At 38.3% G+C, this 17,948-nt stretch overlaps 1 protein-coding gene across 1 annotated transcript in view; it reads left to right on the plus strand.

Annotated features, from left to right (window-relative positions):
- Positions 1-17,948, plus strand: part of UBR1 (ubiquitin protein ligase E3 component n-recognin 1) — a 71,118-nt gene that overhangs the window by 29,868 nt on the left and 23,302 nt on the right. Inside the window, exons 21-30 of the mRNA XM_015823694.1 lie at positions 302-426; positions 3,796-3,848; positions 4,658-4,760; positions 6,987-7,035; positions 9,331-9,485; positions 10,602-10,701; positions 13,004-13,113; positions 13,422-13,511; positions 14,840-15,021; positions 16,289-16,494. Coding sequence (XP_015679180.1) covers positions 302-426; positions 3,796-3,848; positions 4,658-4,760; positions 6,987-7,035; positions 9,331-9,485; positions 10,602-10,701; positions 13,004-13,113; positions 13,422-13,511; positions 14,840-15,021; positions 16,289-16,494 — 1,173 coding nt within the window. The remainder of the gene's footprint in view (positions 1-301; positions 427-3,795; positions 3,849-4,657; positions 4,761-6,986; positions 7,036-9,330; positions 9,486-10,601; positions 10,702-13,003; positions 13,114-13,421; positions 13,512-14,839; positions 15,022-16,288; positions 16,495-17,948) is intronic.

Raw genomic sequence — 17,948 nt, forward strand, 5'->3', positions numbered from 1 at the left:
CTCGCCTACATCGTCCATATAGGACGACTCGGGAACTCAACTCCTACCCCGGGCAGCTCACCTATCCCCTTATGCCCAGGGGAAAGGTATCAAGCCGTTTGACAGCTGATGCTGGCTGTCAAACCGGCTTTTACGCAAAACAGGCGGGAGGCAGCAAACAGCTGCGACCGACGAAATCGCCTGCCACCGGAAGTCCTCAGCATGATTTCTTGACTATACAGTATATGAGTGCACTCCACTATTTTTGTGTCCGTGTATTTGTAGTAATCCCTTGGGTATTTTTTTTTGTCTTCTTTAATAGGAGAAAGATATGTCCCAGGAGTAAGTAATGTGACAAAAGATTATGTGACAATGCGAGAAATTATCCATTTGCTGTGTATTGAGGCAATGGCACATAGCGCTATTGCAAAATCTTTGCCTAAAGATGTGAGTAATTCATTTTCTTTGCCTCTTGCATACATTCTTACAGGCAGTCCTTGCTTAACAACCATTCATTCAGTGACTGCTCAAAGTTATAACAGTGTTGAACAAATGGTAGTTACCCCCAGTCCTTAGAGTTATGGCTATTGTAGTGCCAAAATTGTGATGGTTGGCAATTGGCCTGCATTTACAACCTCAGTGTGTTTCAACTTCCCCCCCCCCACATCTTTGACCTTTTGACTGCCCTGCACTCCTCTGCCTACCTCTTCTGCCACTAGCTGGCCTTTACTGTCTCCTTCCTTCTGCTGGCCCCAGATCCAAGTACTGGGTGAGGGCACAGCCCTGGGTTGCACACAGGAGGCATGGCAGAGCCTTGTCTACTGAAGAGAGCTGGCTGGGGAGTAGGCAGTGAGGTAGGGTATGTGGAAGAGGCAAGGCAGTGGTGCCGGTGGCAGTTCCCTGGGCCAAGATAGCGGCTGTCGTTGCTGTGCAATCCAGTCTCAATTAGGTCATTAAGACAGGACTACCCATAATTTACTTTTCTTTTGACAGATGTTTAAACCAGGGCTTTTCAACCTTTTCACCCATTGTACCACTTTTAGGATATGGCAATATCCGAGTACCAGCAGCAGCGGGGGTGGGGTGGAGGTGTTTGGTTTTTATTCCCCCCGTCTGCTGGGTGGTTGCAGCAGGTTTTGGTCACTTCACATGACCCTGGGATACTGTGACCATCATAAACATGAATCAGTTGCCAAGCATCTGAATGTAAATCACAAGACCCTGGAGATGCTGCAACATTCCAGCTGATCGGTGCTTCTTCTGGGCTCAGCAGAAGCGCCAGGATCAGCGCTGAGCTCCAGCTGGAGCCTGGCGCTGATCCTAGTGCTTCCACTGAGCCCTGACAGCCCTGCAGCTCCAGCCGTCTCTCGCTCAGGCTTGTGTGGTGCTGCCACCAGTTCAGCTCATTCCCCTCCCCCGCTACCACTTTTCTAGGATGGTCGCGTACCACCTGCCAGGTGCCAATGTACCACAGGTGGTACCCGTACCACTGGTTGAAAAGCCTTGGTTTAAACGGACCTGCTCAAATCTTTTATTTTTTTAGTGATTATTACAGTCAGTCCCAGCTGTATGCCTGTACTCTATGCATATTTTACATGTTTGCTTCTTAATTTTACAGTTTTTATAGCCTATCCAATTCAAAAGGCTTTGGTGGGCTATAATACATTAAAGTTATGAAAGCGATAATAGAAACAAATCAAAGTGATAAAGAGCGGCAGTAATAATAAATTAGCTCTTCTCAAAGGTAGACACCAATTGGGATCATAGTCGCTCAGAGTTTCACAGATACATTTGTGCACCACTGATGTTTTACACCTTGTACCTCCGACGTACTTCTTTTCATCAGAACCAATACTAACTGATACTAAATGAACACTTTTAAAGTTTTTTTTTCAAACTATGAAAAAATTTTTAGTTCCCTCAAAATTCGAAATAGTGAAATAAAAACGAGACACTATAGTAAACTAACAACGACGTAAACATCGTAGGACGGTCTGTGTACTTAATGGTACTTAATTTGTAGATGTAGGCTATTTTCTCTCAATAGAATAGTCTTTACTTATAGGCATAGGTCAGGGGTAGGCAACCTTGGCTCTTTTATGACTCGTGGACTTCAACTCCCAGAATTCCTGAGCCAGCATGGCTGGCTCAGGAATTCTGGGAGTTGAAGTTCACGAGTCATAAAAGAGCCAAGGTTGCCTACCCCTGGCATAGGTAATCCTCATTTACCAAGTGCCTTGCATAGCAACTGTTTAAAGTTACAGTGCTGTAAAACAAATCAGTTTTGCAATCAGTACTTGAATTCACAACAATGGCAACATCCCATGGTCATGTGATCACTAGTCGAGTGCTTCTTTATCAGCATTCATGTCTGGCAATGGGCCAGTCATGTGATCACCATTTCTGTGCTTTCCAACCAGTTAATGAAGAACACGGGAGTAAAGTCATAGTCACTTGATGATTCATTTAAGGACCACAGTGAGGCACTTAAAGACCAAATGGGAAGTGATGTTGTAAGTCTATCAAAGCCACATGATTTTCCATTTAGTGTCCGTGCACATAGTGACAACGTTGCCCATCCCAAATGTGGTTGCATTATTCCTGTATGGAATAATAGACAGAGAACGCTTTTTCATAAAAAAGCAGAAAACATGTAATTATTTCTTCAAATACAATATACTTTTTCCTTAGAGTGAATGACTAGTTTCCTTTTTTATATATTCTTTCCATAATATTATTATGACTTTAGTACAAGTACTTCTTGTTCAGTGTGGTTATGATGGTGATGAAAAAGTAACTTTAGGGGTCTTAAACTTTAGCAGGTCTGTAAAGCAAAGCAAACTGAAGTACAGTTTTAAAATTGGGATGTTTCACTGCTCACTTAACAATTGCCGGTCCCAATTGTGATAACTCAATGAGGATTGTCTCTTGTTGCAAAACAGTACACTTTTATTCCTCATCCAAATTTACCCCAGTCCCCATTCAGAACAAAATCAGAAACTAGAATCCAGCATGAGGAACACAAGATCGTTTATGTTCTCTTATGAATCCAGTAGAATCTCTTGATTCTCTTTATCCCAACATGTTCCACAGTTGAACCAGCTATTTTTGATAGCCCAATCAATAAATCCTGCACTCTTGAAATTGCCAAGCCACCATTTAATCATCAAAGATAACCAGAAATATGTTCAACCTACAGGCTAGATACATATATCTCTGCAGAAGAAACCTTAGGTAGATTTGCAGTTATGATGTTGCAGGATCCTACAATCACGTGGTCACCATTTCCAGCTCCTTTGCTGGCTATTAACAAGCAAAGTCAGTGGGTATGCTGACAGGAGGTCATAAATGGTAACCGTGTAATGTCCTTGTTTAACAACCCTGGACGATTCACTTTAAAACAGAAGTGAGTGGGAATGTTGCAGTTGCTATCTCTAAACAGCATGGTCACATGATATTGTGCTTTACAACCACAGTTACTTAGCAAAATAGCAATTCTGGTCCCAATTGCCATTGTTAACTGAGGATTATCCATGCACAAAAAAGTTCTTTGTTTCAGGATTCCCTCTCAGTCTATTTCATGTGTATTGTTTCCTTGGTAGGAACTAGAAGGGGATTATTGTGAAGAGAGAGAAGTATCAGAAAACATAATCACATGATTCATCAGCCAATACAGTATGTAAGCCTGATGAGAATCTAGTTTGCTTCTCAATACAAATGGCTATGATTAGATGTGCTGCTCTCTTGATTTGTTTTAAATTTACTATTTTCATTACCCCATTTTGCTAATTCCTTGTGTGGTACCTGTCTTAACAGGAAAACAATGAGACTGGTTTGGAGAAGGTGATTCACAAAGTGGCCCTGTTCAAGTGAGTGCTTTCTTTTTTAAAATGAATAGTTATAGAGAGCCAGTTTGGTATAGCAGTTAAGAGGCTGGCCTAGAACCCAGGAGACAATGAATTCTAGTTCAAGGCCTCCCTTAGCCATGAATGCCAATTAGATGACTTTGGCCTACTCTGTCTCTCAGCCTAACCTCAGCCTCACATGGTAGTTGCTGTGGGAAAAATAGGAGGCAGGAGTATTAAGTATGTTTGCTGCCTTGATTTAGATATAAAAAGGTAGGATAAAAATCTAATGTAATAATATTGATATAGTTGTGTTGAATGTTTGAGATACTGTACATATGCCTTCCAGTTTTCATAAAAAGCAAGCATGCAGAATTGCACTCAAGTTATTATAAGTCTTTATTCATCTCTGTCCTCAATGTACGACAGTAATTGAGCCTCAAATTACGATTTTAAGTTGTGTCAGTTGTTAGGCAAGTCATCGTGTGATGGCACCTGATTTTACGACCATTTTTGTGGCAGTCATTAAGAAAATGCTGTGGTTGTAAAGCGAATCTGTTTTTCAGAAGAGGCATTTTTTGCCAGAAATTAAAAGTAAAGGTTGGTTTCTTGCAAAAAAAAAAAAAAAAAAGTCATAAATTGTGGTTGGATAGTTTCAAAAATGATACTTGGATATGTGGACTTTTGGTTTGATTCAGTGAGGCTGTTCTTAATTACATGCCCCAAATTTTGTGGGTTCTCTTTAATGTTTTAATGGAAATAGTATTTTTTTAATTATGAGTAATTGTTAAATAATTGCAATGTGATTGAAAATTTTTTTTATTTAACTAAAGAAAGCCTGGTGTATCAAGCCATGGAGTTTATGAATTGAAGGAAGAATGCCTCAAGGACTACAATGTATTTTTTTACCATTATACCAAGACTCAGCATAGTAAGGTAAGAAATCATTACATTGAAATATGAAGTTAGGACATTGACATGGATTTCTTCTACAACTTAAGTAGATTTGTTAAGCAAGAGGCAAAGAAGGAAGAATGCTAATTAAAATCACTGTGAGATAAAAGATATATTTTTATCACTGAAAAACGTATTTTATTTGTTTACTTATAGTTTTTCTATATTACCATGCTCCAAAATGACTTCTTGTGGTCCACTATAATTGCCATAGAAACCTAGTCAACAATCAATAAGCAATATATTAGATTTTCCAGGGACTTTTTAGATTTTTTTCTTAAGTGCAAATAGTCAAATAGCAAAAAACAATATATTGTCTACACTTTCAATTTTAAGACTTTCTTTATCTCATCAGTGGTGGGCAACATAGGTGGCCTGTAGGTGAAACCTGTCTCCTTGATTCATTTTATAGTGCCCCAAGCCTTGATCTTATTACTGAAATTCAACAATTTAATTGCATTGGCCCTCATTTTTGCCTTTTCTCCCCATGTACGGTAAGTAAAATAGTTATGTTAAATTTCTTGACGGATATTGTGCACTTATTTGGCTAATCTTTCCAAAATGCAAATTTCAAGGACAGAACTGAAGAAGCTTCTTGGATCAGAAGCAAAATGTCTTCAAGGAAAAACGAAGTCCAGTTGCCTTTTGAAAAAGCACCTTTGAGATAATCATGACCTGGATAACCGAGAATCTCCATAGTCAAAACTTGACGGAAATAATGGGAAATTCTGTTTTGAAATAGCATTGCTCTGTTGTAGTATACACACTTTTTTGATAGAAAGATGGACAGCACACTAAACAAAGAAATAAATTTAAAAAAAATTATATCCTCCCTTGTGTAATGATTAGTATTCTGGGGTGGTTAGAGTCTAACCAGCCAGCTTGATATGAGACCAAAACTGTTTTGGTATACATGGCAGCCAGTATTTATAGCAGCCTTCTTCAAAACAGTTTTCTTCAGATTTCTTGGATACAGCCAACTTGGTAAGACTATTTTAAGAATTTTGAGCATTCTAGATCACTATCTCTGAAATAAAGAAAAAGAAGGCTATTCAGTAAGATTGGAATCCAGATTTCTTGATACTAGATTGGCATCTCTACTTGTTATGCTGCATTGGTTCTCAAACACTATGAGCCTCATAAATGTTGGATATCCAATGTTGAAAGATTCAACTATATTCAATATATTAAACAGCAACATCACTTCTTTTCCCAGTGAATGGTAAATGGTAAAATGGTAAATCAAAGTTCAAAAGAAAGCTTTTATAAATAATACATTGTATGAAGGAAAAGGTAATATTATTTATAATTAATCTTTCAGGGTAACAATCCTCCCAAGTGGCTTGCATAAAAGATAATCAGTACAGTAAACATGCAGGATATAAATAAATTCTAGATATTTCTAAAGGTGTAGTTGGTAGTAAACGGAGAGAAAGCCAAGAAAGAGCATAGCAGAAAATGTTATGCTTCTGTTTCTTTTTTCAGGGATCTTTCTCATTTGATGTTTTTGATTTTGAAGGGAGGGAGAGGGAAGGAGTACTGCTTATCAGACCTCTAGCAAGACCTTGAGAGAAATCTGATAGGATTACCCAAATACTTGATTTGGCATGGTTTGACAAATCTCTTAGCTCACTCTAAGGTTCTTAAATCCACAACAAAGTACAGTTAGGTAAGAATCACGAGGATATCTTACGAAGATGCTACATAACAGAGTTGAATGCCCTCAATTTTGTCTACTTAATTATTTTCAATACTGTTTTCTCTCATTCCATCCTTAATGGATTTTTCTGTTCTGTATTCATGGCCTTGAAACTGGGTGAATTGTTGGTTGTTGACATAACAGACATTTCTGCCCTGCAAAACTCTGGTTCTCAGCCTCCACACAGCTTGGCAAGCTTGGCTGGTAGTTGTCACCTACATTCTTCCTTCTGTTTTTAGGAATTTAGTATGGTTGTATTGTATTTAATTTACCCAGCTTAGATGTATAAACAGCAGCCTCCGACTTCCAAGGAAAATGTTAAATTTGTGAAAATTTGGAGGGAGCAATTTCTTATATTTTTCCTGTTGTAAGTTTATATTTTTAGCTTGTGCTACAGATTCTTCAATCTAGTCTCCTTTTTGGACCCAATTGTTTATAAGTGCTTTTGGTAGATTCACATCATTTACATGTTGATATATACAAAGCAAATTAAGTTATTCATTTTACAGGCTGAACATATGGAAAAGAAAAGAAGAATACAAGAAAATAAAGATGAAGGTAAACACACTTGTATTATGAAATACAATATTATGAAATAAAATAGAGGGATAGTTGATGTAACTGTAATGTCCTATATACTGTATATGAAATTAGCAATTATAATTATCCTAGGGATGATATGGAATAGGTTAATAAAACCATTGATTTCTGAATTATTTGCTATCAGCCAGAAACTGGGAAGGTTAAGATTTTATATCTCATTCTTTGTTGCTTTTGTAGCAATAGTCCTTATAGTTTTGTAGTATAGATTGATTTCTCCATTTCTGGCTGAGCTTGGAGTGATTGTGGAGGTTTTGTGAGTTCATTAGATGTTGAAATATAGATATTAGGCTGAAATTGGGGTGCTTACATTTGCATTAAATAGGAATTATGAGCACTATCACCAACATGATTAATAGGTGTTTAGTATTTATCTATTTATCTGCCTATATCTATCTATCTATCTATCTATCTATCTATCTATCTATCTATCTATCTATCTATCTATCTATCTATCTATCTATGACTCTAGAAAGAGTATAGAGAAGAGCAACAGTGATGATTAGGGGACTGGAGGCTAAAACATATAAGGAATGGATGCTGGAATTGGAAACATCTAATTTAATGAAGAGAAGGACGAGGGGTGACATGATAGCAGTGTTCCAATATCTCAGGGGTTGCCACAAAGAAGAGGGAGTCAAGCTATTCTCCAAAGCACCTGAAGGCAAGACAAGAAGCAATGGATGGAAACTAACCAAAGGGAGAAGCAACCTAGAACTAAGGAGAACAATTAATCAGTGGAACAACCTGCCTCCAGAAGCTGTGAATAAGTTTTATATTGAATACCTATACATACATACACAAATACACACCATAAAAACATAAAAAACCTATCAAACAGAATTAGTAATCCAGATACAAAACCCAACAGGAACAACTTTTATGGCCACTTCACAGGCTTTACCATACATCTAGATTCCTAAGTCTAGTGGTAGAACCACATCTTTAAGGCCTTACAAAAAGCCAGTAGGATTGGAGCCAATGTAATCTCTTCGAACATCTTCGAATGATGTTTGAAATGGCAGATGCCACAACACAGACAACCATTTGTCTGAAATGGTATAGAGTTTCCTGCCTGAGCAAGGAGTTGGACTAGAAGACCTCCAAGGTCCCTTCCAACTCATGTTATGTTATGTTATGTTATGTTATGTTATGTTATGTTATGTTATGTTATGTTATGTTATGTTATGTTATGTTATGTTACAAAGCAGCGGTGAACCACTTCCACATTATTGCTGAAAAAATTGCATAGATGTGTCCATTAGGTAACCTGCTTAGCAGAGATTTCAGTTTGACCTAGGCATTGGAGCAGCAAGGGACATTGGCAGTAATAATGGGCACTTACTTTCAAATAATAATAATAATAGTTAAAACTGAAGGAATCAAGATGCCCTATGAAAATAAAATCAAGAGTCTGGATGAAGGAGATCACTACAAATACCTGGGCATCCTTCAAGCTGGCAATTTCAAGCACCGAAGTCAAGAAAGTTGAAGTCAATACATCATGAATGTGAAAAGGATCTTGAAGTCGAAACTCAGTAAAGGAACTAGCATCAAGGCAATTAATACCTGGTCAATTCCAATCATTAGATACATAGCTGGAATAATGGACTGGATTTAGGCAGAACTAAAACTCCTGGATAGGAAGACCAGAAGAATAATGACACCGAATCATGTCCTCCATCCATACCAATGTTGACAGACTCTATTTACGCAGGAGCATAGGTGGGTATGGAATGTTGGAAGTGCACCAGATAGTTGAAGATGATAAAAGGGCATTGGAAGAATTCCTGAAGGACAGTGAAGAAGATGTATTGAAGCTAGTATAAGATGAGGGCTTACTGAAAGACCAAACTGGCTTACAAGAAAGACCAAATGAAGAATAGAAAAGAGATGTGGCAAGGCAAAATATTACATGGCCAGTGTACACACACACACACACACACACACACACACACACACGCACATACCCCAGATGAGCCAGATAACAAGATATGGCAGTAGTCAAAGTGCAAGATGACAAGGGCATGAGTGACGTCTGAAAGGCCCCCAGATCTAGGAACGTTCATATGTCTCACAAAACACTGTATAAGAGGAAGTATGTACAATTGGTTTTGTCTTCTCTCATACATGGCTATATACTGTATGAGTTCATCGATTTCAGACAAATCTGAAAGCTTAAAACTTCTTTCATTCATAATACCGTAAGATGGGTAGGCAGTAATGCACTAATATATGTCTGCATTTTTGTAGCACTCCCACCACCTACACCTCCAGAATTCAGTCCTGCTTTCAGAAATGTGGTGAATGTTCTCAACTGTGATATCATGATGCTTATTCTTAGAACTGTCCTGCAAAGAGCAGTAGAACTGGAAAATCACATGTGGACAGAAGCTATGATACAGATGGTATGTTTGTCAGCCCTGGCTTGTTAGAGTGAGACCATGTTTTAGCAATATTTTTATCTTAAATGCTTTTTGGGTTTTCCCAGTATATATTTTTCAAATTCATTTGTGTGCTCTACCTCAAATGATTCCTAACTCCATATATCTGTAAGCATGTGGGCTTTTGGAGTCCTGTATTTGCCGTAGCATTTTATTTATTTCAAAACAATTCTTCGTGATATCTGCTTTATTATCATTTAAACAGTCAACATACATACAACAACATCAGGAATAATTCATGAAAGAGATAATGACTGTCTCCATTTTTTTAATTATAAAAATCTTCCCTTTCCCTTTTCCCACTTCCCCTATTAACCTTATAATGAAGAGAAACATAATCGGAACATTTAAATTTGTATGTCTATTGACCAGCAGGCATAAAGGAGGCATATTCAATTTTAATGCATATACTTGAAGGATATGGCTCTTTTCTCTCATCTCTGTTTCCATTAGTACTGCGGTAGACATCCAAATAGTGGAGCAGTGTTTTAGAAGGCCAATAATTTACTCAGGAGAATTTCACCAACCTTCTCTTTTTATGGTATTACTTAGATTAGGGGATTGTGTGCTTTTCATAGAGTGTTCTTACACATCTTACATTTACATGAACCTAGGCAAATGACCCAGCAGCATTTTGAAAAACTTCCATGTTTGGCAGTTCATTTGCTTATTTTATCTTTTGGGGGTCAAATACCAGCACTGCAGGGAATCCAGAAATGTTATTTAGTATTGTGGGGTAGCATAACAACTTCTGTCTACCTCACCTTATATCAAACTTAATAAAGATGGAGTTAATTATCAATTTTTCTTTCCTTCTTTCTTCTTTCTCAGGACTGACTAATCTTTTCTGACTCTCTCCCCTCTGCATTCTCATGGCCAGGTCAACATCCCTTCATGTCTTATTGTGATAAGCTGACTCTGGGTAATTGTTTAATTGGTGTGTGTCTCAGCATCCAAATGCAGGCTGGTGTTTGTTTCTGTCCTAAAAGATGGTCCTGGCTAAGATTGGCTAGATTATCTGGCTATTAGAGAATATTCCATTACTCTGAAGGATTAAATTTGCTATCTGTCTCTATATAGGTCCTTCACCTCCTTGCTTTGGGTTTACTTGAAGAGAAGCGTCAGTTAGAGGAGATTCCAGAGGAAGAAGTAACCTTTGACTTCTATCATAAAGCTTCCAGTAAGTGTGCCATTTTAGAGAAAGAAAATCTATATTTAGAAATAAAGTGTTAATTCACAGAGTACTAGCAGAGTGCTCCATTCTGGGAGTTGAAGTCCACGAGTCATAAAAAAGCCAAGGTTGCCTACCCCTGAGCTAGGGCACTCCTGTCTGGGAATGATGGAAGCTGTTTGTACCTCAATGCAAATACTATTTTTGTGACTTTTATTGTTTTATACAAGTATAAAATATAAAGGAAAATAGAAACAGGAAATTAGGGGAAGGAAAAAGAGAGAGGGGGAAAGAAAATATGGGGTACCGGGGGGGGGAAGTGTTGACTTCCAACTCTTTTTAGCATAGTAGAAGATAATAACATTACAACCTCAACTTTTTATTTTATATACTAGCCATTTCTATCTAATAAATCTATCTAACTGGAAAAACTAGAGTCAAAGTTTCAATTTTTTTTCATCACAAGCACAAAATCCAGAAGTGATTTCCAAATAAAATACATAATTAAATATGTTCTCTTTGAATAAAGCAATCAGTTTAACCATTTCTGCTTTTTCTTCCTTGCCATGTAAATAATATATATTTCTATTTGCACTTAATAATCTTTTTAATCTGTCACCATATATATTAACAAAATTTACTGTATTCTTTCAGATTCTTTAATCTTAAAGGGAAAAATACTTTTTTTTATCTATTTTAAAACACTAAACTTTTCTTTACAAACATTTTTTAGATCAAAAAGTTCTAATACGTCCTTTTTTACTTTCTCTTAACATACATACTTTAAAGTTCACTTTCAGTCAGACCAATAAAGTTCCAACTAACTCATTACATTTAAATCATTCCCTCCAAGTTACAATATTTTTTTCTTCTTGTATACTTCCTTTTTAAAACTCTATTTTTTCTTTAATACACCTTTTTCTTTAACTTTCTCTTAACATAGATACTTTCAAATATACTTTCAGTAATATTTTACAAGCTTTAAGAATTACTTGAGCACTATATGGAAAGGAAAAAATGCACTTTCAAACCCACTTTACATTAAAACTTTCTTTCAGTTACAAATATCAGACCAATAAAAATCTATCCCAGTACCAATTGACTCATTAAATTTGAGTCACTCCTTCCAGCTTATCTTCATGAAATAAAATCTTTTTCTTCTCTGGAATGTTTATCAAGTAATTATAAACGTCTCTTTTTTTTCAAGGATTTCTCAACCTTGTTAGTGTCCATGAAGAAAAAGTCTCACACTTCTCCTTTTGAAAGTTGCAGATTTTCTTGGAACTCTTCTTTCAATTGGAGATTTATATTTAAACCATCACAATAAAGATCAGTGTCAGGTTTATATTCCAAAATTGCAATTGAATCCTCTTCATTGTCAGCTCCTTGTAAAATTGTCTCGGTGGTTTGGTAACTTTCTACACATATATGCATCTCTGAAATAGTTTGAGTAGTTTTTTTTAACATCCTTGGAGCATATCTGGTCTATGAACTGTTGGATTTCATTTAAGGATTTTTCAAATACACCTCTAATACTTTGCTCCTCCATCTTCTTAACTCCCTCTTTAGTCAAAGAGTAGCTTTTTTGCAAGTCACTAAAGAATTGCTGACCAATCAGGAATCATAAAAATTGGAAAGTTTTAGCCACCCACAGCAAAGCAGACTAAACTACAAATGACTAAAAATAATAAACTAGATACTCCACACTTCCTTATTTTAGCTTGCCTTCAGCAGCCTTTTTCCTTGTTTAACTATGAAGAAATCCCCCAAATGGCGCAGATCTTTAGAAAGGAATAACAGGTTGTGGCTAAAGAGAGCTTCTCTTAGTTTAATAAAGATTAATAGTCCTTAAAATGATTAAAAATTGAAAGGCACAATTTAATGACCGTTTGAAAAATAGATTCCAAAGCTGCTGCTTCTTCAACAACAAACTAATTACAGTGCCGCCCACCCCCAGCTGTCGGCACACAGACTGTTTTGAAGCACAGCTCATGAAGCTACTTGCAGACCCGTTGCTGTATCAGAGCATCTTGTGGGATGATTCTAGGACACTCTCTAACCCAGGAGAGTCATATAAATACCATTTTTTAAAAGAAGTGAAATACACATTGCTAATAAAGTAGTGGGAAGTTAGTTCTGAGCAAAGGTAAATTTATAACTATTAAGGCTCGCTTGTGCGGAATTATTCAAATTGTAGCAATTATTAGTAAAAGAAGGAAATGTATCTCCTTTAGGAGAATAAATGTATGTGGCTGATTTGGTTTAATTGAATGGTTTTTTTAAAAAAACAAACACGTTTCTGTTGATAAAGGAATGGGGAGCTCTGCTTTGAATGCAATGAACATCCTCATGATTTTGGAAAAGCTGAAAGAAATTCAACAACTGGACTCTCAAAAAGACATGATCAACTGGGTACTACGGGTAAGTAAGGACTACAGGTGAATAGATTAATCAGGAATTGGCAGGGTGGGGCTTGAGGATATGATCTTCCCTATAAAATAAAATAAGGCAAAAGAGTCTCTGTGTAGGTCCCGAGTGGAGTAAAACAATTAAAGATGATTGTGATTGAACTACAGAGGAAAGATAGTAAGAAGAAATAGTACTGGCTAAATTGAAATGGTTACTAGCAGAGGATGCTTTGGATCTCCTACGTTTCTTGCAGGGCAAACTGTAAATATCACATATGCTACATGCAGTTTGTGTTTTAACTATTAAATCTGTGTTTATAGATGTTTGAGACAATAAAATGCTTGAGAGAGAAGTCTTCTTTTCCCATGGCCGTCACTGCACCTGTGTCAGAATCTACAAAGGTTAATGAGGTAACCATGAAATAAGGTAGCCTTAGATTCTTAAGCATTTTATGAATAGAAGAGCAGCTGAAATGATAAATGCTCTCATTCCTCTATTTTGTTTTTCTCCTTGTACCGTATGCTTTGCTGGCAAACCCCTCTGACAGACATTCCTTGACTTACAATGTGTCATTCATTTAATGACGGTTGAAAGTTTTGATGGCCTCAGAAAGGATGCTTTATGGCCGATAAAGCACTTCTACCAGTTGTAAAACATTGCTCATCCCCCTGCAGTCATGTGATCACAAATCTTGGTTCTGGCAACCTATTCACATGTAGGACTGGTTGCACCCAACGATCATGTGATCACCATTCACAATCTTTTTCACATAACCTCCGCAGGCATTAAGAGATGGAGAGAAAAGGATTTTAGCACCTAGAAGCTTTGCAGATACAGAACCGATGGAGAAAAGGATTTTAACTTTATGGTAAAATCCTTCTCTTCCTCTTTCTCTGTACCTGCACCCTTGTGTTCTTTATCTGAGATAAAGGATTCACTTAGCAATCTGTGTGACTGCTTAATAACCACAGCTGGGGGTCCTGGAATTGTGGTCATTGAGCGAAGCAGTCCCATACATGACTCAACTGCTTTCCTCAACAACTGAGTTTCTGATCCCAATTATGGTCATTAATTGAGGACTATATGTACTTAACAATAATTGCAGTCACCACTCTGTACAATTCTACTCTGGAAATGTATTTTCTCTTTTCCTGAAGATTGCCCTTGGCACTTTTTCCCCCTCTAAGGCAAGAGTCCCAAACCCCCAGACGGCAGCCCTCTACCAGGCCAAGTCCTATTCACAACCGGGCTGTGTGAGCAGCGGGCCAACACACAGGCACATGTGCGCAGCTTGACTTTTGCAAGCGGCAGGCCAGCACACACGCATGCGTGCACAGCGCGACTTGCAGTCGAGCTGCGTGTGCATGCATATGTATGCTGGCCTGGTGCTTGTATGAGTCAAACTGCACATGTGTGCACATCAGCCTGTTGCTCATGCAGCCCGGTTCCCCTCTTCCTCCCCCCCACCAGTGGAGCCACCAAGTCACAAAGGTTGGGGACCACTGCTCTAAGGCTTGTTGGGAACATAAACTTTCACCTTAGGCTGAAGAGCCAGCATTCTGAAGTCTGCTTTTTGAACTTCAAGCTCTTCTCAGCCCTTGATAGTTTTTAAAATATTGAAAGCAGCATGGTGGAATGTTTGGGGATGTGGCAAGACTATAAGAAGGAAATGCCAATTTTTATTTTATGTCAGTGATTGTCTTGAATAATACAGAGGGTATTTGTTCTGTTAAATCAGATGCAGAGAATTCAGGATAAAGAGAAGGCTGAAAGGAAGAGAAAAGCAGAAGTAGCCCGATTACATCGCCAAAAGATCATGGCTCAGATGTCCGCTCTACAGAAAAACTTCATAGAAACTCACAAGCTCTTGTATGAAAACACGCAAGAAACACCTGGAAGAGATGTTATGGAAGTGGAGAGGTAGGAGGAGGGAATAATATATTAGATAAATGCAAAAATTAGTAACCAAGTTAGTTTGGACCTGGTTAATATTTGGATGGGAGACATAGGACTGTAGGCTAAACTGGGAAATAAAAATAAAGACCCTCATGGCAAACAGTTTATGCTTTCCCACAGTTAGTAGATATGTTGGACACCTTTAATGGCTCTCCTATTGTGGCAATATACCATTTTGGATTCCTTCCAATACAGGTAGTCCTTGACTTACAACAGCTCATTTAATGACCATTCAAAGTTACAGCGGCACTGAAAAAAGCGACTTTTGACTGTTTTTTACACTTAACAACCATTGCAGCATCCCCAAGGTCACATGATCAAAATTCAGATTTTTGGTAACTGGCTCATTTATGACGGTTGTAGTGTCCCATAGTCATAGGATCACCTTTCGTGATCTTCTGACAAGCAGAGTCAATGGGGAAGCCAAATTCACTTAACAACCATGTTACTAATTTAATAACTGCAGTGATTCACTTAACAACTGTGGCAAGAAAAGTCGTAAAATAGGGCAAAATTCACTTAACAAATGTTTCACTTCACTAGCAAGAGAAATGTTGGGCTCAACTGTGGTCATAAATCGAGGACTTCCTGTGTTAATTAAGAGGTAATATGGGAGAGACAACCATCTCCTGAGAAGGGAAAGTGACACTAGCTCCTAAGCAGGGAAGACGATTGGAACAGCCCATGCCTTTCACATACTGTAAAATAGACCATAATAGAAGCGGTATCCATGCTAAAATGTGAGGCGTTTTTGGCAAGGCAATGCCTCATCCAGTTATATCTGAGAAGCTGAGAGCAGGCCTCAATCTTCTCATAAGAGAAGGGCGTGACAACATGCACAGATTTTGAATATATGTCTTAATCAGGAAGGATCTACTTCTGTACTACTACTTGTGCTGGCTGAACAGGCTTTTGTTTAAAATCAGAGTGATGAAATTGTTTGTAAATATTAAATTAAGAAAGTCATATTTCATCACAGAACCCAGTCAAGCATGAATAGATTTCTGTGATTACAATGCTTTTGTATTACTATTCAGATTCACTCGGTTCAGCTGCTTAATAGGTGCTGCATTAAACAGGTTTTACTTGAAGTTCAGGTTGAGAATAGATCCATTTTTAATAGTTTTAATGCGAATAATTTTTATCTAAAACGAAATTACGAATAATCATTTTAGTGATCTTTGACTGGATTGTTGACCAGAAATCGACTGATTTGAATCTTGTGTCTTAGGTTCATACTCCCACATTATCAAGTCAGAATTGCCTTGGGGCCCAAGCGAGGCCAGTCTGTCACTGAAAAAGAAAGGCTGACATGTATCCTGTGTCAGGAAGAACAGGAAGTAATGCTAGAAAGTGCTGCCATGGTTTTATCTGCCTGTATCCAGAAATCCACTGCCTTAACCCAGTGTAGAGGGAAAGAACTCGAACTTGCAGGAGGTATGTATAGCAGCTGCAGAGGACTTTGGATGACACTGATTGCCTGGACCATTTCCAGTCAGGATTCAGGCTGGGTTATGGGACTGAGATGGTATTGACCGTGCTTGTAGATGACCTCTGGCAGGAGCTGGATGGGGCAGTGTAACCATACTCGCTCTTTTTGACCTCTAGCCACTTTCAGCCATCAACCGTGGTATCCTTCAGCATTGGTTTCGGGAACTGGGAGTGAGCAGCACTGTTTTGTGCTTGTTCTCCTCCTTCCTCTGGGGTCAGTTCCAGTTGTTTTTTTATTGGGGGGGGAGGAGGAGATCCAGCCAGAAAGATCCAGGAGAGATATCAAGATTCAATTCTTTCTCCTCTCCTGTTTAACATCTACACGAGGCCTCTTCATAGGTGATCCAACAGTTTGGGGTAAGGTATCATCAATATGCTGATGATACCCAGCTTTATATCTCCATGCTGGGCTGCCTAAGTAATATCTTGGATGTCCTGTCTTGGTGCTGGAGACTGTAAAGGTCTGTAAAAGGAGCAGTGGACTTTGACTCAATCCAAGCAGGACTGAGTGGGTTTGGGTTTGGGGGCCTTCTAGTGACAGTTTTTTTCCATTGCCAGTGCTGGATGGGATGGCACTGCCATGAACCCAGTATGCAATCTGGGTGTCCTCTTGGATTCAAGGGACCTAATAGAATATCATGTGGTAGCTGTGGCCAGGAGGGCCTTTGCATACCTTAGGGTTGTGCATTTTTCCTGGATTGGGAGGTTTTGCTCACGCTCTCATGCCCTCGTAACTTCTCTGGATTACTATAACACCTTGCCCTTCAACTAAAGCTTCACCTATCAGCTGCACGGGAACTAAAGGGTATCTGATATTCAACACATCATCACTGCTATGTGACCTGCATTGGCTTCCAGGTGCATTTGAAGATGGTGATTCACCTTGCTAATTAAGCTGGTTTTCATCTGGCAGGTTGGGCATGTTATGGGTCCCATCAGTGAAGGAATAACAACTGGTGGGGACCAGGAAGCCTTCTCTGCTGTAGTTCCTATCCTCTGGAATATTTTCCCTTCCAAGATTAGGATGACCCTAACCCTGTTGGCCTTTCATAAGGCCATGAAGACTTGGTTGTGTGCCCAAAACCCGGGGCCTTTGGGTATATTAATGGTCCTGTTTCTAAGTTTTATTAACATCTATGGCAATAGTTCTACTCTATGATCATACATCATAGCAACAATTTACACATAGGAATATTGCATAAATAATAATAATAATAATAATAATAATAATAATAATAATAATAATAATAATAATAATAATAATAATAATAATAGTAAAGTTGGAAGGGACCTTGAAGGTCATCTAGTCCAACCCCCTGCTCAGGCAGGAAACCCTATACCATTTTGGACAAATGGCTGTCCAGTCTCTTCTTAAAAACTTCCAGTGTTGGAGCATTCAC

The sequence above is a fragment of the Protobothrops mucrosquamatus genome, unplaced genomic scaffold, assembly GCF_001527695.2.
Source record: "Protobothrops mucrosquamatus isolate PMUCROS unplaced genomic scaffold, P.Mucros_1.0 scaffold1954, whole genome shotgun sequence".
In the NCBI taxonomy this organism is placed as follows: Eukaryota; Metazoa; Chordata; class Lepidosauria; order Squamata; family Viperidae; genus Protobothrops; species Protobothrops mucrosquamatus.